Raw genomic sequence first — 24,779 nt, forward strand, 5'->3', positions numbered from 1 at the left:
ATGTTTTTCTTTTGATAAAATGTTTTGCCTTGCAGACACTTGCAGCCAAAACATCTGTTGTACTTGTGCCAAGTCTAAATCAGCGGCTCTTGGAACATTTTGAGAACAAATTAATGCTGTCCAGCAAGACTCACATGAAATAATAAAAAGTGAATAAAGAACTAGGATTCAAAATGCTGCTTGTGGATAGTGAACTTTGAAAATTGAGAGACCTCAAATACATTGCCACTTAAGTTGCTAAAATAATGCTTTTTGTTTTAAATATCATTTGTCAGCTGGGCTACTGTTGGCTTTTCCTAGGCAAAGAACTATCAGTGTTTCTGTGTGTGCGTATTTCCTTTGTTAAGTACTCCCTGCCGTTTTGGATGAATACTGACTCATATCATGTTTATCATTTATTGACTTTATCGTGTATTTATTCTAGTTGATGTAAAAACAAAGTAATGCCTGTATTTATTACTCAGTTCATTTCTTTTAGTAGTTTTCTTGGATTTAATATAAAAGATGGAAAGGAAAATAAGATATTTAGGCCAAATTAATTTTAAGTTTACAGGTAATTTTGCTTTTAGGTGTCTTCACAGGGACAAACAATAAGAACAAATTATTCATGTAAATCCAGGTATCACATTTAAAGTAGAATCCAAGAACTGGAATAGAAATAAAAGGAGTATTTTTCAGGTTTTGGTAGTGTTTGGTTATAAATAGCTCTTTATTTCAGTAGAGTTGCAGAAGTGAGTGATTATATAAAGATATGGTTCAAACTAATAGAACTTTAAGTATTTCTGGAGTCAATAGTAGAAGAATAAAATTTTTTGAAATCAGTGCTTCATGCTTTAAAAAAGACAGAGGAGCAATCACATACTCTCCTTCTGTAGGACTTAGAAAGCTTTGTTACACAAAGAAATTACTGTACTGTTCTAGGTTATTGATAATGACTGTGTGAATAAAAGTATTTGTAATACATACAATTTATAATGGAATCCAACAGGAACAGATTATACCATTCTCTCGGCCCGGTGACAAGAGTGGCACGAAATGGCTATCGAAGCCACGTGAAGGCCAGCAGGTACAATTCCCCTGCACTCAGGGGTCACAGAACTCCCCTCTGGTGTTGGTGATCGGCTTACATGGGTGTGGTCTCACATTACTTCTGTTCTTTCTCAACTAATTGGTTTAAAAACTAAACAAAGCGCCCATGTAACTTTCTTTCCAAGATTTAATCTAGAGATAAATTTGAACTGTTCTTTCTGATCCACAGAGCTAATTGCTAGAACTTGCATCTTTATGTCACATTTTAAAAATAATTCCAAATCAGTAGCTTTGCACAGGTCTTTCTAATCTTGCTGATTATTGGGTGAGCAGTACAAAAATGTGCTTATTATTCAAAGGCTGCAGTTGAAGCGTTCACTTTGCTAATAAGTCTACATTCAATTTGTCTTTTTTAAGAATTTTTCAGATTAACTGCAGGTTCTGAATTTAGATAAGTCTGTTTTATTAAATAATATTTGTGTGTTTAAACTCATGTTCATTCGGTTTTTCATCTAGCTAAATCTGTTCTGTTTCTGCATTATCTTAGCTACAGAAAAAGATGAGGATGGTAGGTGGACTGGGGGCTGGAGGTTAACTATAGTGGATAATCAACCAAAACATAATACAAGAAGATAGCAAACTTTAGAAGTGGACTTTATGTCAGTTTAATGGTGTCTAGTCTCCTTGTGTGTATACCTCCCCGAATGTAAGTAGCTCCACCTTGAAATTTCTAGTGGTTTTTAGGTTTTTAAGTCACTTTGAAGACACCTAAATAATCAAAAAGGGAAAAACTGGCAAACTTCAGGTTTTTTCACTCTTGTAGGAATTCTGCAGCACATGTCAAATCACCAGACAAATGACAGATTTTTTTTTAATCTGTGTGTATATTTTAATTGACTCATGTAGAAATTGTTCTTGTTTTAAATATACAACCTTAAATGAGTTGGGGAAAGATATTTAAATGTTTGATTATTTTGTGATGGTTTTCTTCAGATACAAGAAAAAGAAATCTTGAGTTTTGGAGTTATTCCTTTCTTGGACAGCTTTTGGGTTATAATCACTTATTTGCATTGATGACATTTAAGTGTCATTAAATTTTATTGCAGAAAGTCAGTTTTTAAAAATATGTTGTTAATTGCCTCTATTATTTTCACCTATTTTAGAATTAAGCATGGGTGTTCTTTTTCTTTTTTCCTTTTTTGAGCCTCTGCTATTTTTATTTAGAGTTTCATATGCTTAAATACTTTTAACAAATAGAATCCTCATCTCTTCTACCAGGACTTAAGTTTCTAATGGGGAATAAAAGGTTTCAGCAACGATGCAGTATGACATGTTAAGAAGAAAATTAATTCAATCTTTACTAAAGTGAAATGCTGTATTCTTTCTAAATTATACTTGTTCAAATATGTAATAAAATGTGTGTTTTTAACCATCTGCTGCCTTTAATAACCTCCTGATTAACTCTGTGACAGCTTATAAATTTCAGATCAGTAAACCCTCATAATTGTCAGTCTTTCTCATTCTGAATCAAGTAACAATTTTAAAATAAGAATAATTATATTTTATTTAAGTACTTGATACTTACTATAGACAAAAGTGCTTATATATTCTTCTCTTCATTTCGTTGTTATAGTTCTGCAGAATCAGAAGATTTGGCAGTACATTTATATCCAGGAGCTGTCACTATTCAAGGAGTTCTCAGGAGGAAAACTTTGTTAAAAGAAGGCAAAAAGCCTACAGTAAGAATTTATTATATTGTATTTTAATCCACCTCTAAAAATAAGCAAATGTATAGGACCCTAGGAAATATGAAGACAATTGAAATAAAAATACACTCAAAATAATTTAAAGTACACATATGCCTCATAATGTTATTTAAAGTGTTAATATACCTGTCATGTAGATTTCATTTAAGTCGAACAAGGGCTTAAATCAAGATGCTCCTGATACAGTCCTTCTTTTTGATCCCTAATACAGATCTTGCACAAAACCATTTCTTAGAGATACACTTCTTGAAAGTGTATCCTGTTGAGAAGTATTTTAGTAGTAAGTTTAGGAGAAATCGAAAATAGAGTGAGTGACAGCCCTAAAAAATGGAATTCAATTTGTTTTGTCAGTCCTAAGTTTATTTAAATCTCTGTAATGCAGTTTTGTTTTCCTACATAAAATAGGATGCAGATTCTAAATGTCCTCCAACCATAATTATTTATATATATATATATATATATATATATATATATTTTTTTTTTTTTTTAAAGCTTAGTGGAACAAAGCTTTTCAGTTATCGCACAGGCGTCTGCTCTTCCCCAACAGCAGCAAGGTAGTTTGATTACTAAAGAAAGGAGTTGTTTTTTTTTTTTTTCTTTTCTCAAACAGTATATTAATTTATCTGATTTGGAGTTAAAACTTTGACATATATCTGCACTTAAAGTTTTTGAAGTTATGAGGGATTCTTAAATTATAAAAATGGTTTACATCTAAGGAATCTGATTTTGCTGCTTATATTACGGTAAACCTCAGGCACAGTCAGTCAAGAATTGACACTAGGCCAGCTAATGAACTCAGAACGGCTCGTAGGCACTGCCTCCCCTGTTGTGTGCAGATGCTAGAAACAGCTGCAGGCAAGTGCCTGCCTCGGGGAGATTATGTTCTGATGAAGAGAAATAGAAAATAAGCCCTTCCGACAAGGGGATGAGACGGAGAGTGATAGGGTGAGGAGAGATGTCACCGTAGCAGGGCATCTGAGCTGGGATCTGAGTGAGGAAGGTGAGTTAGCCATGTGAGGATGTCGAGTTCAGGGGACAGAAGGCCTTATGGTGGAAGCATTGAAGGTGGGGGAGGCGGAGGAGATGAAGTCAGAGAAGGGCTGGGGTTCCTTGATGGTGGGTTAGATGTGATGTATGAGAGAAGAGGGGGAGTGAAGGTGACGTCTGGGTTTGGGGCTGAGCTGGGTGAGCGTCAGGGACATTTTCTGAAACAGGGGAAGTTTTTTTGAGAGGGGCCAGCTAAGTCTTGGCCAAGTTCAGTTTGATAGACTTACTAGACACTTAAGTGGAGGTGTCAGTTTGGCTCTTTAAAGACTGCTGTTCAAAAGTTCAGCAGAGAGGTGGTGGCCAGAGAGAGATTTGGGAGTGATTAGCAAACAGATGGTATTTGAAGTGTGAGGCTGGGTAGGATAGATTATCTGTGAAGGAAGCGTAGCCAGGGAAGAAGAGAGGGCTGGGGGTAGAACTCCAGCATTTAAAGGTCAGCTGGCAGAAGAGTGTGGAGGAAAAGTGAGGGCCTTGTTATCACAGAAGCTTAGCAGCTGTGTCAGGTGCTGCGAAGGGGCTGATTATGATAAGAACAGACGCCTTGGTACATGTCGGTGGTCAGTGGCCTTGACCACGGCAGCCCAGATAAAAGCAATTTGAGGAGAAAATGGGCAAAACAGAGGTAGAGGCAGGGTTTAGAGACAGCCTCATGAGAAGCTTTGCTGTGAAAAGGAACGAAGAACTGGATGGTGTCTGACATGTGAGGAGATGGGCAAAAGAGGGATCTGTAAAGGTGAGGGTACTGTTGGTGTAATGGTAGAGGGAGAGAAACTGAGATGCAGTGGAGAGAGGAGTAAATGACAAAAGCAAATTGGACAGAGAGTAGAAATGTAAAGCACGAGGAGAGCTGAGTTCCTCCTTCGGTGAAGGGAGGTTTAACTCTCCTGTTGCAGCAGAAAGGATGTGGGTCTCAAACAGGTAGTTAGATGGAATTGGTCTGGGAGGTAGTCCTCACCAGATTTCATCTGTTTTCCTAGGAAGTATGCAGTGGTGTCATTCAGGGGTAGAGTATTAGAATTTTAAAAAGAGAGTGTGAAATAGTTATCTCCAGAGAGAGAGGGTACCCTTGATTGGGTAAAACTGAAGGACTGTGAATTTCCACTTGAGGTCTTTGGTCATCATTTTGTCAGTTGGCACAACGATGTGATTTCTCCAGCAATATTCACCTACTGTGAAATGATACCAAGTCATCCGAAGGTTAGACTTAACTAGGGTTGGGGTCTTATCAGGAGAGAGGGGCAGTGAACGTACTTGGAAGGGAATGGATTTGTGGCCAGACCTCATAGTGTGAGCTAAATGTGAAGAAAGGGGAAGGCGGATCTGGGATGGGTAGGTGGCAGTGATGCTAGATGATAAAAAATGAATGAATGTACTAGTAGAATATATTAAGCGGACCTGACAAGAATATTTGAGATGAAGATTTCAGCAGTGATGCAACGCTGAGGCCAAGCTCAGATGGTGGCAGTGAAGTGAAGTTAAAGCACTTTGGGCTGAGGAGGCAGAGTGACTGAGGGCTAGTAGCATTTGAGTGGTAGTTTCATGTGTTTGTCCTCTCCAGGTAGCATCTTGGACAAAGTATTGGGCAGCTTTGTGTGGGACACAGCTTTTCTACTATGCTGCCAAGTCTCTAAAGGCTACAGAAAGGAAACATGTAAGTATTCCTGTTCTAAATTGTTAGCATGGGGGACTGCCAAGATGGCAGAGTAGAAGGACGCATGGCTCATCCTCTCCCACGAATACACCAAAAATTACAACTACAGACCCATCAATTCACACAAAACACCTACTGAACCTTGGCAGAAGATCTCTTTGAAATACAAGAAGACGCCTCACAAAAATGAGTAGGAGGGGAGAAAAAGTAAATTGTTAGCGTAGTTTCACAGCCTCTTCATGGTTGTGAAGAAAGTAGTCCTAACAGGATGCAGGGGTTTGTTTGTTTGTTTTTTACATATTCTAGTCCAGAAGTTCTTACGCTCCTTCCTGGTATGAGTACTGTAGTGCAATTATTTTTATTTAGTAAGACCATTCCGAGGAAGGTCTTGGAATAACTTCCATATTTGGAAGTTCCTTTTTTGAATGCTGCTTTTCCATTGCTAATGTGAAAAGTGCACATTACAAGTATCTATTTTGGCGTCCAAGCCCTCCCAACCTGGGTTTTTTGTTCAGAAAATGGTTGAAAACTATTGCCTTGGAGTCTTGGTTCCTAACCTATAAAATGTGAAAAATTAGGACCAACACCTGCAGTTCTTTCCACCTCAGTCACTGATTGATTGACTTTCCCCAGCAGTGAAGAGGACTAGTCGTTACTAAGGTTACTATGGTCTCCTTGTGCTTAAGCCTCGAAATGCTCTTTTCTCCAAATGTAGACCTTCCTGTAAGTCTTCTTTTGCATGCTGTTTTGTTTAAATCTAATCATGAGGAGACATTCAAATCCACATTGTGGGACATTCTACAAGACAATGGCTTGGATTCTTAAGACCAAAATTTGGCAGATGGAGTTGGGTAGGGGGCTCGGAGGACTGATGTAGATTAAGAGAAGCTGAAGGGTCTTAACGCCAAATGCACTGTGTGTACCTTGGTTTAATCTTGGACATAATTTTTTTTAAGCTGTAAAGGTCATAATTGGGACAATCAAATTTTTCATATGGGCTGTATGATTGTGTCTGTTAAACTTCTTAGATATGATACACTGTGGTTATATAGGAATATATCCTTAGGAGATAACATGTTGAAGTAAGTAGGGTTCAGTGTCATGATGTCTGCAATTTATATTTAAATGTTCAGAGAGATCAAGCAAATGCAAAATGTGGGTGATCATTATAGCATTCTTTAAATTTTTCTTAAGTTTGAACCTTTTCAAAATTAAAAGCTGGAGGAGGAAAAAAATCACTAATGAATATATATACCTGTTTGTACATGTAAATAAATTCCAGGGGAGGAAATCTGGCAGCCTTACACACTTACATTTTATTACTTCCTTAAGTATGAGGTTTTTGCCTGTGAGGAGCAGAGCAGGCTTGGGAAGAGAGGAGGGGGACTATGGTTTTGTTATGTCTATAATTTTGAATCAAGTTTTAAAATGGAAACATGAACTGTAAAAATATTTTTAATGGAAGCGTATTCATTGTAAAAAGAATTTTGTAGATCTATTTGAACCTATGTCTGCATAGTAATGAGTGAATACTGTTTGATGAGTTCAGTATTAAAAACCAAGACTGCACCTGAAAAAGAAATCTGTCCCATAAAGACCTTCCACAACTCAGTAAGAATGAAACAGCAGTAGAAAAATGGAATAGGGAGATAAATAGAAGGTGAGATATAAACGGCTAATAAACATAAAGATGGTGAACCTCACTGGTTGTCAAAAATGCAGACCAAAGAAGATGCCCCTTTTTTTGCCGTTAGGCTGAAATTTTAAAGATTACTAATGTAGCATTGGCCATGATGTAGGTAAACATAGTCTTATCATCTGCAGTTGGCAGAAATTTAAATTGGTACTGTTTTTGTGGAGGGCATTCCTAGTCAGTATTTAACTTAATAATAACCAGTGAGATCTTTTTCTGAAAATCTGTCCCGTGGAAATCCTTGAACAAGTGTATGAAGATATCTATAGAAAAATACTCCTGTAATATTTATAATGTCAGAAATCTGCAAACACTCAAAATACTTAGCATTCAGGAAATACTTACTAATAGGTAAAAACCACAAGTCAGAATTTAAATATACCTCCATTAGTAGCTAAAAACAAACAGCAACCAAAAAGTCCTTGGTGTGATGCATAGAGATCCAGAGGGCTACGCCTCAGAGGATGTTGAGTTCTGGGGAGTGGATGAGATTCAGCTGGTGGTAAAGGACATTTGCACTCTGTGAAGGGGCTTATGTTGCTTGAGTTCCCCCTTTTTTTTTTTTTTTCTCAATTGAAAAAAAGAAGCAATTGATGCAGAGGTTTTTAGGGTTAGGAAAAGAATATTAGAAAATCGTGCTGTCTACTCTGACATGAACTATAAACTGTCAAATCAGCAGTTCTGTGGTATTGCTAATTTCATTCTTTGTAGTATTAAAACTTCCTAATTCCTGTAGCTTTCATTTTTGTAGTACCCATGTTGTTGTAAATAATATGATGTGTTCATTCTTTAACCCTTTCTTTAAAATTATAAAACATATACATACAGAAGATATGTAGTATACATGTACATTTTAAAGAATAATAAATAAGATGAACGTCTATATAACTCTTCACCCAGCGTAAGAAAACAGAGCAGCATAATGACCAGAACTGTCCCGAGTCTTCCCAGCAGCATCCTCTTCCTTCCTTATCAGCCGTACCCACAGCCCATCACTGTCCTAAATTTCAGCCTCATCATTGCTCTGTTTTTATTTAGAATTTTACCCTGTGTCCCATGTTGTTTCACTTCACCTGAATGGATTCACGTACATAGTTTTAAGCACTCTCTTTTTTGCCCTGATACATTGTTGTTGAGATTCAGCACTGTTGATACCTATGGCTGTCCTGTGTTCCTTTTCACAGTTGAATAGTCTTCCATTTTATGAATCTGCCATAATGTGTTCATCGTTCTCCTGATGGATCTTTGGGTGCTTCCCGGGTTTTTGCTTTATCTAACAAGGCTACTATGAATACTTTTGTGCATTTGTTCTCTAGGTTACATACCTAGGAGTGCAACTGTTCACCCTTCCAACAAAGTGCCAAATTTATTCACACCCTCCCCAGTAGCATAACGAGTCTTCTCATCATTCCACATCCTTACCCACTTGTATTGTCAAGCTTTCTAATTTTGGCTAATCTGCTAAGTATGAAATGTTACCTCATGATTTTAATGTATATACCCCTAATTACTTAATGAGTTTGAAGGTATTTTTCATGTTTATAGGTCACTTATGTTTCTTCTTTAAAATACCTGGATAAATGTTTTCCCTATTGGATGGTGTCTTTTCTTGCTAATTAGGAAAAGTTCTTTATATATTCTGGATACTAATCTATTAGCAGTTATGTGTTACAGATATCTTCTTCCAGTTCGATTTGTTTTTTTCACTCTCTTTGTGGTGTCTTTTAAAGAATAGTTCTTAATTTTAAAGTAATAAAATTTATCTTTTCCTTTATGCTTAATACATTCTGTGTCATGTTTTAAAATTTTTTCTCTAACCTGAGATGATCAGGATATTCTAATAGATTTAAAGTTTTGCAGTTTGCTTTAAAATCGTTGATCCACCTGGAGTCAGACAGGTGTGTGTGAGAGATGTGGTATGAGTAGGCATTCATTTGGATTCTCCTGCATGGATGATTAATTTTCCCAGCACCATTTATTCATTCTTCCTTCTTCCTTCACCAGTCTGCAGAGCCCACTCTTGTTGTATGAGTTTGCATCTATAGGCATAGATTGCTTTCTAGACTTCCGTTGCCCCCTCAGTCTGTCCTTGTCCCAGTAGCTCATGGTCTCAATTACTGTAGATTTACAAGTCTTGATGGTAGCAGGGCAAGTCCTGCCTAATTCTTCTTCAGGAGTGTCTTGGCTATTTCTGGTCCTTTGCTCTTACATATAAATTTTAGAGTCAGCTTCTCAAGTTCCACATAAAACCTTACTGGAATTTTTATTGAAATGACACCAAATCTGTAGATCATTGTAGGGAGAACTGACATCTTTACAACACTGAACCCTTTTCCTCATCTCATGGTATTTCTCTTTGATTTAGTTCTTCTTGAATGTCTTTAAACTGTTACACTTTCCTGTATGTCTTCTGTTAACATATATTCCTAGGTACCTTTCTTATAAGTGACTTTTAGATTTCTAATGTATAAACTTGCAGTTGACTCTTACATTGATCATCCTTGCTAATCTTTCTTATTGACTGGTGGATTTTCTGTGTAGAGAATATCCTCTGTAAGTAACGGCAGTTTTATTTCTTCCTCACCTTTATACCTTTTATTTCTTTTTTGTTGTCCTGTTGGGCTGCCTACGTCCTCCAATGCAGTGTCCGGTGGAAGTAGCCGTGATGGGCATCCTTGTCATGAAACTGATTTGGAAATGTTTTTTGCATTTTACCCCTAAGTAGGTGTTGCAGCGTGTTGGTTTGGTTTTTGTTTTCTTTTTTCCCGCTTTGTCTGTTCAGGTTTTGTATGGCATTTTTTGTTGTTCGTTTGATAGACACTCTTTTTGAATTGGGAAATTCCCTTCCATTCCTAGTCTAACACAAATATGCATTATATTTTAGCAAATGCTTTCATTTTACATCAACTGGGTTGGTCAAATTTTTTTTTAATCTGCTAATATGGTGATTTACTCTAATAATTTTTCTAAAGTTGAAGCTTGCTTTCTTGAAATAAACCCAGCTTAGTTGATTAGTTGATTTCATTAACCAGCCTCATATTCCTAGGGTAAATCCAGTTTGGTCATCACTTACCAGTTTTTTTATACACTGCTACGTTCAGTTTGCCAATATTTTATTTTATATTTTTTCATTTATGTTCATGAGTACAATTAACCTAAATTTCCTGTTGTTCTATAAAGCCCTTTTTTATTACTAAAATGTAACTTTATTTAAAAAAGAATAACTAGAAAAGTAACAAGTATGCTAAGAACCTTTTTTGAGAAATACAAGTAAGAATATATTCCTAAGAATTGTGATGACACTGCTGATTTATTAAATTATCAGTTTTATCGGTTTAAGGTAACACCCCTATTACATAATCCACCCTAAATGTATACAATGTTATATGTCAGTTATATTCAGTAAAGCTGGGAGGAGGGAGGATAACACCTCTATTAAAATGCAAATGTGTTTCCTGTAAGGAAGGGATGAGGTGTAGCACGGTAACAGAAAAAATAACATAGACAAACTTACCATATCCACTAACAGATCATGGTCTTCGGGAATGGACATTAGGACAGTTAGCTTTTGATGAGGAGTGGAAGCTGATAAAGACACGGGAAGTTGGAGACTATCTAAAGAGAGCATGCCTAGATGGAATTTAGTAGTAAAAGGCCCCGAGCAGACCTGACCAGCAAGAAATCTCGTCTCTCACTAGGAGAAACTGAAAATATGCTAACACTTAATTTTTACTTAGGATGAGCCATTAATTTTGTGTTTCCATGATCTTTTTATCTCTCAGTTCAAATCAACATCAAATAAGAACGTATCTGTAGTAGGATGGATGGTGATGATGGCTGATGACCCGGAACATCCAGATCTCTTCTTGTTGACTGACTCTGAGAAAGGTGAGTCATTAAAGTAACTAGGGTTTTTAAGGCAGTGCATATACACAGCTTTGGGTAAGCCAAAGTTCAGTTTAACTGGAATGCTTGACTGCAGGGCATTGTTTGTGTAGTTTTATCTCTTGGGAACTATTTCTATCACATCATATATAGTAATGACAGCAATATTTTTAGATATCAATATCTGTTAGTTGCTTATTAAATATATTTCTTTGCTATGTGGTCATAAGCTTGAAATTGAAAACCCAGATTATCCCTAGAGAGCTACTAACCAGGAGGGGAAGGAGGGAATTTGAGAATCTGTAGACCACTGTTACTTTTAAAATCTCAGATTTCCCATATATGCAGTACCTCTTCATTTATACCCTGAAGTAAATTGTTACACTTAAGTTCTGAATGTGGCAGAAATTTTCCTTTAAGTGATTTTTTATTCCATTACTTTTAATTAAATGAATTGGTTATTAGACTCAAATTGCTCATTTTCCAAATAAGTATAATTTTAATACTTTGCTTACAGTATATAGAGACATTTATGAATGAAATTATTTCTGTTGGCCATAGGAGTTTCAAAGTGGATGAGAGAAGTTGGAGGGTGGGCTGTGTAGATCAGATCATACCTCCTGACCCAGCTTGTGCCTGTAGTTGAGACCACCTCAGTGGTCATCAGAACAGATCCCTACGTGATTGCAGGTCTTCCTTCATGACATATGCCAGCTATTGATAAGCACCTCAGAGGAAGCCAGAGAGGAGATTCTTTTGCATCTGCCCAGAATCTTCACTTGAGCAACTCACTACTGAAATGATATTATATTACCATCTATTGACTGCAGAATTATACTTTGACCTCTGTTTATTTAGAATGTATTTTATATCAATATTCTGCTTTTAGGATATTGTGATATTTTAAGTAAAAACTTAAGTAAGCAAATATCCAGAAAAAAGTTAGTACAGAAAAAATGTAGCAAAATGTTATGTTTTGAGATGAAATAGATTGATTTACAGAGTAAGAACTTCCTACTCAATGTTCTGAATTCAAAACCCTAGCATCCACCTTGCCAATCCCAAAGGCATTCACTGTTTATAAAAGTACATTTTAAAAGGAGATTATTTTCATGGGGCTTAGTTAACAAATTCTTTGTTTCCTTCGATTCCTTAGTGTGCTTGATAGAACTATTTCAGAGTAGCCAAGGATTTTATGAAGTCTAGATGGACAGTCTTCTCCAGGGAGGGAGAGAGTGGATGAATGGCAGCTGTGGCCAGCTCGCCAGAAATGCCTGCTGTCTGGATTGGTCTGATGTTTGCCTCTGGGCTCAACAAGCAAAACAGTGTTATTTGAATAATTAAAAATTTGGTGAAGAAGAGTGTTGCTTCTGAAAGTGAAAAGTCTTTGATTGTTAAAATCTCAAAGAGCTGTATAATGCCTACATATGGATCAGACTCTTGAGCCATTGAATGTGGTCAGAAAGGAAGGTGGAGAATTCAGTAAGAACTGGGAAATAAAGAGAACTCAGGTCAGTGAGAAAAGGGAACTAAGCTCAACTTAGGGCAACCTGTTCTGCATGAGTCCTTTCTTCTTTTCTCAGCTTATTACCGTGATACGTGTAAGCATATAAAAGACCCTTATTATGTGTCAGTTTTGAATTAGAGTCAGCATGAGGTCTAAATACATACAGCACAAATGAATTTCTAATTTTCAAAAACAGAAAAAGGTGCCTCCTTAGATTTTCACATAAGCCCTCACTAGACCTGGACACTTCTGTAATAATTTTGACAAATGTAACTAAAAACTAAAAGCATAGGTTATATTGATGTTAGCTGATTAATTCTTTATCACATTAAATAGCTCATGTTTAAGTGTTAACCGTGTTAAAGCATTTTAGCCTATAAAAACTTAATATAGATCATCTAAGTCGTGTTGAGAACTGATAATTTGCACTTCTCCACACAGAGAAATTTAGAGAAGCCAGATGGTTATTTTATTTAGATATACTTTAAAGAGCATTTAAGGAGTCAAATAAAATACTTCTCTTCCCATTCATAAACAGCAAAACAATGACTTTCTGAATAACTGGTAGCATGTGAACGTAGCATAGAGAACTCTTCTTTTGTATTGGAAAAATCAGGTGTTAGAGAAGTCGAATTCTGAAGCTGAGAACGCTCATCGATTTTTTGTTTGTTTTGGTGGGGGGAGTGATTAGGTTGGTTTGTTTGTTTATGTTGATGGAGGTACTGGGCATTGAACCCAGGACCTTGTGCATGCTAAACATGCGCTCTACCACTTGAGCTATGCCCTCCCTCACTCGTCAATTTTTGTTTCCCCCTTGTTTTTGATGATTTTAGGAAATTCATACAAGTTTCAAGCTGGCAATAGGATGAATGCAATGCTGTGGTTTAAGCATTTGAGTGCAGCCTGCCAAAGTAACAAACAACAGGTAAGCATTTTTCCTAATCCTCAGAATAGTCCGTAAATTGGGAATATATTTAAGAGTTCCAAAGAGAAATAAGTAGGCTAATTTTCTGAATGAAGTAGAAAAACAGTATTGTTTATATTCTTTTTCTTGTTGGCCAGAGTCAACAAGACTTGAAGTCCACGTTTTTGTGAGGGAGATGGACAATAAACAAATAAACAAATAACAGAATTTCAAATAGGGAAAACTATATGTAGATAGGACACCAAAAGCACAAGTACCAAAAGGAAAAAAATCAATAAATTGGATTTCATCAAAAAAAAAAAACTATGTGAAGGAAACAAAATAGAATTATGTGATGTAGAGTGATGGGAGTAGGGACAACTTTAAGTGAGGAAGAAAATTCCTCGAAGAGATGACAGTGTCATGGATGACAAGAAGAAACGGCCATGTGAGGATAAGGGGGAACAGAGTTCTGGTGGAGGGAACAGAAAGTGCAGACACCCTAAAGGTGGAACGAGCTTGCGGTGCTCAAAATAAGGGCATGTGGACCATGTGGGTACAATGCAGTGAGAGGCAAGGGAGTGTAGCTCTAAAGGGGTAAAACTGAGATGGTACTTTAACAACAATTCTGATTCATCTTTATTTGTTCTGTTGACAATTTTATGTGGGTTCCTATGGTTGCAGTGAAAACCAAAACCACTTGGGGTTTTTTGTTTGTTTTTATTTTCTGAAACAAAGATGGTCTAACTCAAAGACTTTCAGCTGCAAAGGGGAATGAATCCATAAGGCTGTTTTCCCCAAACACTGTTGCAGATTTAAACTTGAACCATGAATTGGTAGGACAGATATGAAATAAACATAACTGCAGTTATAGAAGTTTCTAGATATTTTTAGGCCAGTTTTTAGTTGAATATATTTGAAAATTTTATTGCCTTAAGGTACTGAAATACAGAAGTATACAGTAAGTGATATCAGTAGCTAATTTTTGATGATATACTATGAAAGTTTATAAAGCTTTTAAACATATTTTTCACCCTCTGCTATCAGGACCTAAGTTATTGCCTTTTTTTTTTTTTTTTAAATCAAAAAGAAGAAACTAGGGGTCAGAGATACTAAATGACCTACACAGGATCAAATAAACAAAAAATGGTGGACCCGAGACACAAACTCTGTCTTCCTCCTAAAGATCCATTCTTCGTAAATATTGTTGGAATGGGCCTTGTTCTCTGATAATTTTTATTTCAAATATATGTGAAAGACTAATAGCAATACTTGGTACCATTTTTAGCAACATCCCTTAAGGACATGAAATACTATAGAGTAATAGTTACTTTTTTACTCTTGACAAGTTTTGACTGGGACAGAATGAAGGAAACAGACCTTCTTTTGCCTAGACTAAGCTTTTCAGGACTCAGCTCCATGCTGTACATTTTCTTTAATGTAGCTTAAAGTATTGGGTCATTTTTTTTTTTCAGTCTCAGATTTGAAGATGAATCTAGACAATGTATGCATACCAGCAAAGAGGTTTAGTTTCTTTTACTGTATTAGTGGACCTTCCCACTGAACAAGTCAACTAGATGTGTATAAATGGGGTTTTTTTAATTTGTTTGTTTCTATATTTGGAAGAATCAGAGAAATAGCAAATGTATAAATAGCTGTGAAATTTGAAAGCTTTTAGTAAAAGACTCTAATTCAAATACAGCACCTTAAACCATATTCATGCACCTTAGGAGGAAATGAAAATTTTACTTTATTTAAATAGGGGTATCTTATACCCAGACCTGAGAATTTATACTTTAATTTAAGCACTTGAACATTTGTAGTGTATTAAATTTATAATCAGTTATGATTATATTGTCATAATTTTTCATTCAGAAGCTGATATATGTAAGAGATTAATTTTTTATTTTTAGTATCCTATGTTTTCAGAAAAAGGGTTGCTAAAGTGTGAGAACTAAGCTCTTTTAAAAGATGGAGAAATGACCACTGATGGATGAATATGTCTAACAGCACAACTTTGGAAAACTGGAAGTAAAAGTTAAAGGGCATTTTTTTTTAACATGGTGAAGTCCTCTTTAGTCCTTGACTACAGGACTCATCAACTAATTTTTAAAAACAAAATATATTCATATTTCTAAGAATTATCGTTGAATTTCGGACTTTAATTTGTTCCAATCTGTAGGCAGCAAACTATTGTATAACCTGTGGTTTCTTCAGTCGCAGAATGTCAGATCACAGTTTATCTAACGATGAGTTTTACTCCTTTATACTTACTTTCATGATGAGTTCTTAGTAATGTTTATTATAAAATTACCTGTGCTGGGTTTTAAAATTTTTATGTAGGATTTCACTTTAATACACAGAATGAGAAAATAAATGATGACAAGCATGTTTGTCTGGAATCGCACCCTAATAGGACCATACTTTTTTCTCATTCATTTACTCCCTCAGTGAACATCTCCTGAGCCCCCTGTGTTAGATGAGAAAGATATTGTCTCTGCCCTTTTTCCTGTCTGGATTTCACTTTAGTGAAGGGAATATTAACTCATCTCAGTGATTTTCTCTCAGAAATGTTCTAGCATATTTTTACTCATTATTCATAAACGATTACAATACCTTCTATCAAATTTTTTAGAAAGATGATCTGGGTGAGGAAGATTTTAATATTCCGGCTTACTTAAAATGACAAGGGGAGGTAAGAAATAGTACTTTGAAGAACACCTTTTAAATACTGTCAGTTTGTAATGCTTATATTTTTTAGGTTCCTACAAACTTGATGACTTTTGAGTAAAAGCCTGAGAAAGAACAAGGCCAACCGTTACCCTGAGTGAAAGTGAGGCCCTGACTGTAGAGCGCCAGCTGTAAACCAGTCCAGTGCCAGGAGGAGCCGGAGGTTCCGTCTCAGCCTCTCGCGTTCTGAACCAAAAAAGCACTAATTTCAGGGAATGAAGTGAGATATTCCCAGAGAACAAATTGGAGTTGCAAAACAAACTGCCATGGACCATGCTTCTTATCTCTGAACTGACCTGTGGAAACCACTGCCTTAAAAGAATGAAAGGAAAACCAACATGAAACACCAAATAGTGTGTGTGAATCTTCTGGCGGTGCTGTGCTTGGAATAGATCGTAGCTCATTTGCATTTCTTTTAACTTTGTACTAATTTTGGAGGGGGGAATCGCCTTTTTTAAACACACTTTAGAAGGAAAAACATACTTCTTATGGGTTACATCAGGAGCTGGTTTTGAACTGAGGTGGAAAGTTAACTCCAACTGAATAGGGTTCTACCAGCAGCCTCCTCGGGAGGCCTGTGGGAGCCTCCACGAGCCTGCAGCCTCACTCCCTTTCTCACAGCAAGAGTGTAGGAATTAGAAGCGTTAATAATGTGAGTTGTTGGGGTTTGTTTGGGATTTGGGGGGGGTGTATTTTGTTTTGAATAGGGGGAGATTTTTTTTAAACACTAAACTTCTGAAATTTAGTACTGTATGAGGAACATTATTTCCTGCATTAGGTATAAAGGTTGAATGTTCATATGCCAGACTTTTTTTTCAGGTGGGCTCCAGAAAACATGGTTGTTTTTAACTGAGTTTAAAGCTTAGCCTTCTACATGAATTTGTTGTTGGACCACAGATCTGCTTCGTAGAGAACTGTAATCCCAACCTGAACTTTTCTAAGAAGATTTTACAATAACTAACTACATTTTCAAGTTAGTCAGATTGTCTCATCTGCCACTCACGGGTGATGCTTGTCATCAAGGGTGGTGTGTTGCTATTTTGTCAAAATATTTTCTTTTACAGTGTTTAATGTGCACAATGCCAGGTTTTTTTTATTATTATTGATTTTCATTATTTTTTGTTCAACATGAGATTCAGGATCACATTTGTTTAAAAGAGATCCTACATATGTTTGTATGCATGTACGTATTTTATTATAAGGCATACAGAATAAATTTCAAAGGGAGAAAGGTCAAAGATTGAGATCCTGGAAATTTTAAGTATCAAAACTAAATGTGTTCCTTCTTGCACAACTTTCCTTTATTACAAACATTTTTCTGAAAACTGTAGGTCCTACCATGAAACCATATTTTGTCAGTAGTTGATCAAGCAGTTTTGTGAGAGCTCTTCTATGCAATAATGCATTTAACTTCCAAAATAAATGTGGAGTTAAAAACAAAATTTGAAGGTGAAATGCCTTAGAATTTGAACAAAAAAAATGGCACTTGAACAAAGATTCTGTATTGGATGTTATAAACTCAGGAGGCATCCATCGTGAATGTTGGCCATGGCCCAGAGTAAGAAATGTTTTTTTGACTGACAACTTCTGGTAGACTTCTGTTACCAGTGGGCCTCACGTAAAATTTCTCAGATTTGTATCCTTAGAGAATTTTATACTTTTTTTGTCATATGTATTTTACCCATGAGTCCATGAAACTTAAATAGAAAATACTGCTTATTAGAATAGTTAGCTAAAAATCTGTCTATTGGGAAGTAGAAGAGCTTTCTCTCAGTGCTAAGTATTTTAATTTAGTTTTCTGTTTGGAAAGGATTTAAAGAGTTCATATATTTTTCTCACGTAGCACAGTTAGAAATACCGTTTTTCCTGGTTTTGTGGGAAGTGACATGAGCTGGCGAGGGCAGCGTGAGCCTGTGCCAGTGACTCGGGCTGCGGGCCTCCCAGCCCGGCCCGCGCTCTAGGGCGCCCCCTGCGCAGCCAGCCTAGCAGTGTTTCTCCGTACACCTTGCACAGCTGACTTTTGTTTTGCATTTTTTTTTAATTTTCTTAATTTGTTTATTTCTCTTCAGAAATAAGTGTTTTTTTTTAACAGTGTATGTGCTTTTTTAAAAATATTGTGGATAAGAACCCTGTGGATTTTTTATTATTTTGTCTGTTTGTCATAAATAAGCTACCGTAGATAAGTTGCAGGCTAACCGTGTCCGTGGAGATGCGCAGCTAGACGTCAGAGCCTGACAGCACAGTTTGCCAAAGAGAGAGCTCAGCTGGGAGATGTGTTTGATGTTTCCAGCGCTAAACGTGAGGATGCTTGCACAGAGTGAGACTGGTGTTCAGGTTCGGTGAATAGTCCGTATGTGGATTGTGGCCTCTGACTGACTGAAACTCTTGCCCGTGCACCAGAAGTCACCATTGTTTTTCTGTCTTCAGATTTGTCCCTTCAAAAATTGCTCATTGCTTTTGAAGATTGCTTTAGCATTTGAAGCGAAGAGACCAGTGAGAGAAGTGAATTGAAATAGTGGATTTTACTCATGGTGATCTATCATTCACCAAATGATACCTAATAATAATTCAAGCAAAAATAAATGGTACCAAAATATATTAACTATTTAAGTAGTTTATTCGTGGGAAAGTGAAATTTTTCTCCTCTTATTAGGCCTACCCCTTAAAAAATTAGTAAATTAGTAACTCAAAAGCTTGAAACTTCTGTCATTACTAAGCTCATTTATTTCTCCGAGTGAAAAAGAACTCATTGGACATTCCATTATAATTTAAGTTTAAGCTGGTTTTTGATGAGCATAATGGTTGTGTTACCAGCCTAGTGTAGCAGTAGATTACCAGCCCAAACACAGTTTGAGGCACGTCTCATTTAATAGTCGATTTGAACATGAAAACTTATTTTTCACGCAGAAGTAACTTGACAGGTTTTAAAATATAACTATATAACGACCTTCAGGAGCACTGTTTTTGGTTTTCTGCCCCCTCTGTGTTTGAACTCTGCTTATTTTTTTCAGAGGCATCTTTTTTACTGTTACCTTCAAACTGTTGAGAATTTTTAAAACTGATCATACGCACCTTCCTATTACATTTTCTTCACTGTGTATATATTATTTGTGTAAACATTACAGAAAGGGATCCAACAATTCGAGTTTGAGTATTTGTTTCTCCCCAGGCATGTGCTTCAGTGACAGATGTTCTCCTGTGTGGAAAAGGCCACGAGACTGGCACTGCCTTCTGTGTGGACTGTCTTGGTACTGAGTCTGTCTGTAGGTCAAGAACTAGGGTGTTTGTAGCTGCAAAGTTATACTAATGGCTTTACTCCTCTCCTAGAAGATTTATAAAGCTGCCCAAGGTGCACTGTTATAGAAGGAAAAAATGTTTACAGTCTGCAGTGTATACACTCTATATATTAGTTGAAACCAGGGCCCTCTGAGAGCAGCCTGACCTGTTGCTCTCTTGGGGTTACTAGAATTTACCTGGCCAAATAATTTGAGCAGAAGTCTTTTTTTTTTTTTTTTAGGTTAAATCTGTAAGCTATATATGCCTTTACTACTGAAAACAAAACTATAGGACATCATATTAATTAGAAATCAATAATAGTAGATTTAATCCATTAACTTTTTAAAAGAATATATCCACCACTGATTTCCTTCCTGTTTTTTGAGGCACATTTCTGTACAGTGAGTTTTTAAACCACCATTTTATCTTTTGCAAAACAAGGGGTACCAGTGTTGCTTAACAGAAGATAATCTTCAATTTTAAAAAATCCTCTGCTTCAAAGCCTGTTGACATAGTTGGATCCCTTCTTGAAAATGAAGATGAATTCGACGGTGTCGCAGTGGAACAGATGGTACTGTTACTGCATGACTAGGTGATGCCAGGCAGGTGGTGAGGCTTGTCTGACCTCTTCAGTGACCTTTTAGGGTTTGCTTTCATTTTCTCTCCTCTTTTGTAGTATTTCTTTCAAACATAGTAAATGTATGATTTTACAGCTGGAGTGGTATTCTGGTTTTTTTCTAACATTGTTATTTAATCACCTTGATGATAATTATTTTCCCATGTGAAGTCAACCTTTTCAAAATGATTTAAGTATTTTTGGTTTTGCTCCCTTAAAAATGGCTTGTGTCTAAAGTTGACTATTTTTTTTTCTGTTTAGAGGATTCTAATGAAAGAGATCTGTGCATTCAAACTATTGGGCTTTTTGAAAGTAGTTTCATTACATCAGTATCTCAAGTAGTGTGGGGAAAATTTGGTTAGTGCCTTATCGATTTGAAGACCAATTTTAGGGCATTGAGTACAACAGTCATTTGCCCTCTTACTCCTCCTGTTTCAGGAGTGTGTGCTATCCCTCTCGCCACCAGCTTAGCCTTTCTCACAGCAAGTCTGAGAACATGTGTACAGATAACTCTAGGTCGTTGTTGCAGATCAGCTTGGTTTTGAGTCTTTTTAGGCAAGCTCTGTCCCTGCTCCTCTCCTTCCAGGATAGATTAAAAATAAACCCACCCAAATCGGCTTTTAGATGAGCATTCATCAGAACAACTTTGAAGAGCATCCATCCAGCTGAGTTTATTTTTATTTTGTGTTACTGAAATTGTTTTGAACATAGATTTAATTATAAATCCATTTTAGAAAATCCCTGAAAGAATATGATACAGCCAGAAATATTTGTTTGGATTTTATTAAAGCTACTGAAATCCTGAAATGAGCATCCCCTTTGGCCAGAAATGAGATTTAGTTCGGTTCATTTTTGTATTTAAATAAGACTCAGAACAAACAAGCAGTCACTTAGCCTACCCGTTATTGTTTACTTAAAAATATTACAGCAGGAAAGTGAAAACAACTCTAAAATACAAAGTAAAGAGAAGTTAAGGGACTAAGCTAGCTTTCTCAGTAAAAACACAGCTTGGATGTGTTTCGCTTCTCCGAGATTGCTGCAGGCTCCGGAGCTAGTGTCGTTCAGCTGAGCCAGGACACTGTTTTCACATTTTTTAAAGGGCTAGTATGTTCCAGAATAAGCAAGTAGATGTAGTCTTTAAAGACAAATAAAGGGTTACCTGGTCCTTGAGGGTTATTAGTAGAATTTAAATTTTTATTCTAGTCATTTGGACTGCAAAGTAGTGATGAGATTAAAGGAACACATAGAGTCCTTTGGGATTGAACTTTTTTTAATAGACAAGCAGAAAATGTCATAATTAGCTGTGCTTTAGATACCAGGTAACAAATCTTCATTTTCCCCTGAAGGTATCACCTATTAACAACTGTTCGCAGAGACAGTCCAATAATCATTGACTTACTAGGTCTGACAGAGTAGCTGATAAGAAGTCACCAGACTCTTGAGGGTTTCTACACCTTGACGCATCCATTGTCTTACTGCCGACTGGAATGTGTATGTGTGGGGAGGGGGGCGGGGAACTCCTTCACAGCGTAATCTAAAGGAGATGAAAAGCATCTGTGGGGGTAAATACCCAGTGATGACGATATACAGGAAAACGCAAGCCATTTTTACTCTCCTTTATCCCGGTTAACCTGAGGTACTAAGGATGCAACACTCGTTTTGCACTATGACCTCCTGGAGTGATGTGCAGCTCGATTCCTCTCTCACTTTTTGTTTCTGTTTAATACGCAAATGTGAGTGTGAGATCTTCAGTGTGTTTGCATAAGCTAACTTAAAATGAATTTAAGTACAGTTTTCTGAAATATTTCTATTGGAATAAATTACTTAAAAACATAGATTGTCTGGGGATAATTTGTTTTCATATTTACACTTTTATCATTAACTTTTAAATAAATTCTCCAACTTGATTTTTTTTTCCCCTTTCTAAACTAGTCGACAGGGTTTCTGTTGGTACAGGGAAGCTTCTGTCTGCATGAACTTCAGCTGCTCTTCTCTGTGCCAGAACAAAGATGTGCCCAGCCTGCTGACAGGTGGGACCGTGGGGAATGGAGGTCAAGGGTATTATTTCCAACCGTATCTCCCACTCCGAGTATATGACATGATGTGACCATTCCCCAGAGGCCCTTTTTGCTAATGCTGTATTTTATGGAGTCTAAAACATGATGCTTTTTCACATCTTATCATTTCTGAGAACAGAATCCATCTTCCAGCCTATGGAGCCTTAACTCAGAAGAACAGAGAAAGACCTGTATTGAGTCTCCTGTACGTCGTGGGCTAGGGTGCTGGTTTTGCCCTAAGAAGCTTGAGAAACCTCCAGACAGGGTTGAATGCCCAGTGTCTGGACAGACCATAACTCAATTTTCAACAATTTTCTCTGCTTTTTGGTAGCCTCTGAAATTTTTCACTGTCCCTGTACTGAAAGCAAAAGAGAGTGACCATTCTCTGATGGAGTCAGCCTGTGTTTACCTCGCACGGCACCCTCTTTGTCTCACATCCGTTCTCATGAATGCGTGCTGAGTTTCTGAGTTGCCCTTTCTGCTTCCTTGGTCGTTTGTCCCTGAGCCAGCACCATGTTGTCTTCATTGCTGTATGGCTGTGCGAGTCTTGACGTCTGGTGAGGTAGTTACATCATTCCTCAAATTTGCCTTTGCTGTCCTTCACTCTTTCATCCTCCCTATGAATTGTAGGATCAGTGTGTCAAGTCCAGTGAAAACCCTGTTGGTATTTTTATTGGAATGTCTTTGACTTTATAGATTAATATGAGAATAACAGTTTGAAAAGTTTATTTCATCTCTGAGCACGAACTATCTCTCCATTTATTTAGGGTTTCTAATGTCTCTCAATAATGTTTTGCAGTTTTCTCCCTACTGGTTCCGTCCATCTTTTGTTGGTTTATTCCTAGGGAAACTAGTTTTAGTTTCTACCGTGAATTACTCGTGTATAGGAGTGCTGTTGGTTTTTGTGAATACTTGACATCCTGCAGTCTTACTGAAACCCCTCATCTAGTTCTGATGGTTTGTCCAGTATGATTCTGTTGTCATATTAGCTGCAAATAAGGTAATTGATTGGGAGAAAATATTTGGAGTTAATAAAACAAAGGATTCATGTCAAGAATATACAAGGAATTTTTGCAAATTAATGCAAAAATTTATTCCATAGAAGAATGTGCTAAAGGATATGAGTAGACAGTTTACAGAAGGAAGCCTATGTGGGTAATTTATGAAAAGGTGCACAATCTCCCTAGTAGAGAAATCATCAGAGAGCTGTCCCATTGTATCTGTCAAACTGGTGAGGCCGTGCCAGAGACCCTCTGGGCAACATTAGGGAAATCTGGTTTGTGCAGAGAGCAAAAGAATTAAGAATTCCAACACAGGATAACTCACTAGCTGCCTGATCCTGAGCAGGTGACTTTACCTTCTTTCTCAAGTTCCTCATCTTTAAAATGTACACGAAGACAAGCCCACCTCCCAGAGTGGTGAGGCTAAACTTAGCTCATGCAGAGCGGGGCCAGCGCTGGGAAGGGCCGTCGTGGTAAGTTGGTGGTTGTTACCCCGTAGCCTGCCAGCTCGGCTCTTGGATTCAGGTACGGGGAGTGGGGTTAGAGGTGGAGGGGAAATTTTAAATAAAACAAGAGAGGTGTCTGTGCATAGTTAAGTCACAGTGAACTGAGAAATGTCTTCTTGTACACCAAGTAAAGAAATAAGCCAGGTATAGTCATCACAGACAACCGGCAAGTCGAGAAAAACGTGGAGAAAAGCCTCTTAAAAAAGAACCCCCGTTTATTATTGTTGATTATTAAGACCAGCATTTCACCCACCTGGTGCTACTTTACGACGATGACTTCTGAACACCACCCCAAACCGCCTAAGTCAGAATATGAGGACAATGCCTGGTGCAGGCTAAAATTTGAATTCCATTTGGGCTGATTTGCTCACAGCCCAAGCTCAACTAAAAGTAACAATTACTGAATTTATTGTGCTGTTGCCTAGCTGTCAAAGCCAAACTTGTTCATCCAGTTTAGGTTCAGAACCTGTTAGCATCTATATGAAGCCGTCGTGGAAGAAAAAACAAAAAAAAAAAAACTATTTTATTGCCAGAAACTATTCTGAGATTTTAATGTGAAAACATGAATCTTTTCGATTAGATGTGGAAGAAAAACCTGGAGATTCACTGTGAGTTTCTTACATCATAAGCAATAAAGTTCAATCAATGAACACCTACTGACCACAAAGTTCTGTGGTAGCTCTGTTTTATGACCGTATGCAATCTCAGTCATGTTTTAACAAATCTTAACAACCACACAAATACAAGATAAGAATTTCTATGTTGAAAGAGCTAAATGATAGACTTCGGGGCATGGTCACATCTCCCTGGATCTTCAGGATAGACAACCTACAAAAAAGTCCAGAGTATGGCCTGGTGCAATTTGAATTGAGACTTTTGATTCTAGCGTAACTTGCTGGGACACAGCTAATTGTGCTCTACGCCTCGTTGCAAATCAAGATAACTCACCACGCTTGGGTAACAAATTTTATGTGATTCCTCAGATTTACTGAATTAAAACTGATTCCTCTCCTAAAGGAAGACCCATGTCTGGTTTCATGTTTTTCCTTCTTTAAGAAGAGGCTTATGTTCTGTTTTCCTATTGGTTAAAATCGCCCATGGACGCCCTTTG

At 37.0% G+C, this 24,779-nt stretch overlaps 1 protein-coding gene across 4 annotated transcripts in view; it reads left to right on the top strand.

Annotated features, from left to right (window-relative positions):
- The window catches only part of RALGPS2 (Ral GEF with PH domain and SH3 binding motif 2), a 135,933-nt gene extending 113,994 nt beyond the window's left edge, over positions 1 to 21,939 (top strand). For 3 of the 4 annotated variants that reach the window (XM_074349861.1, XM_074349863.1, XM_074349860.1), the window contains 6 exons: positions 989 to 1,066; positions 2,663 to 2,768; positions 5,401 to 5,493; positions 10,969 to 11,074; positions 13,412 to 13,503; positions 16,244 to 21,939. In XM_074349861.1, the coding sequence (XP_074205962.1) occupies positions 989 to 1,066; positions 2,663 to 2,768; positions 5,401 to 5,493; positions 10,969 to 11,074; positions 13,412 to 13,503; positions 16,244 to 16,273 (505 nt within the window). In that variant the 3' untranslated portion in view covers positions 16,274 to 21,939. The remainder of the gene's footprint in view (positions 1 to 988; positions 1,067 to 2,662; positions 2,769 to 5,400; positions 5,494 to 10,968; positions 11,075 to 13,411; positions 13,504 to 16,243) is intronic. The other variant, XM_074349864.1, reaches the window with a different exon arrangement.
- Positions 21,940 to 24,779: the final 2,840 nt, after the last annotated feature.

This window comes from Camelus bactrianus, chromosome 21, assembly GCF_048773025.1.
Source record: "Camelus bactrianus isolate YW-2024 breed Bactrian camel chromosome 21, ASM4877302v1, whole genome shotgun sequence".
Lineage (NCBI taxonomy): Eukaryota > Metazoa > Chordata > Mammalia > Artiodactyla > Camelidae > Camelus > Camelus bactrianus.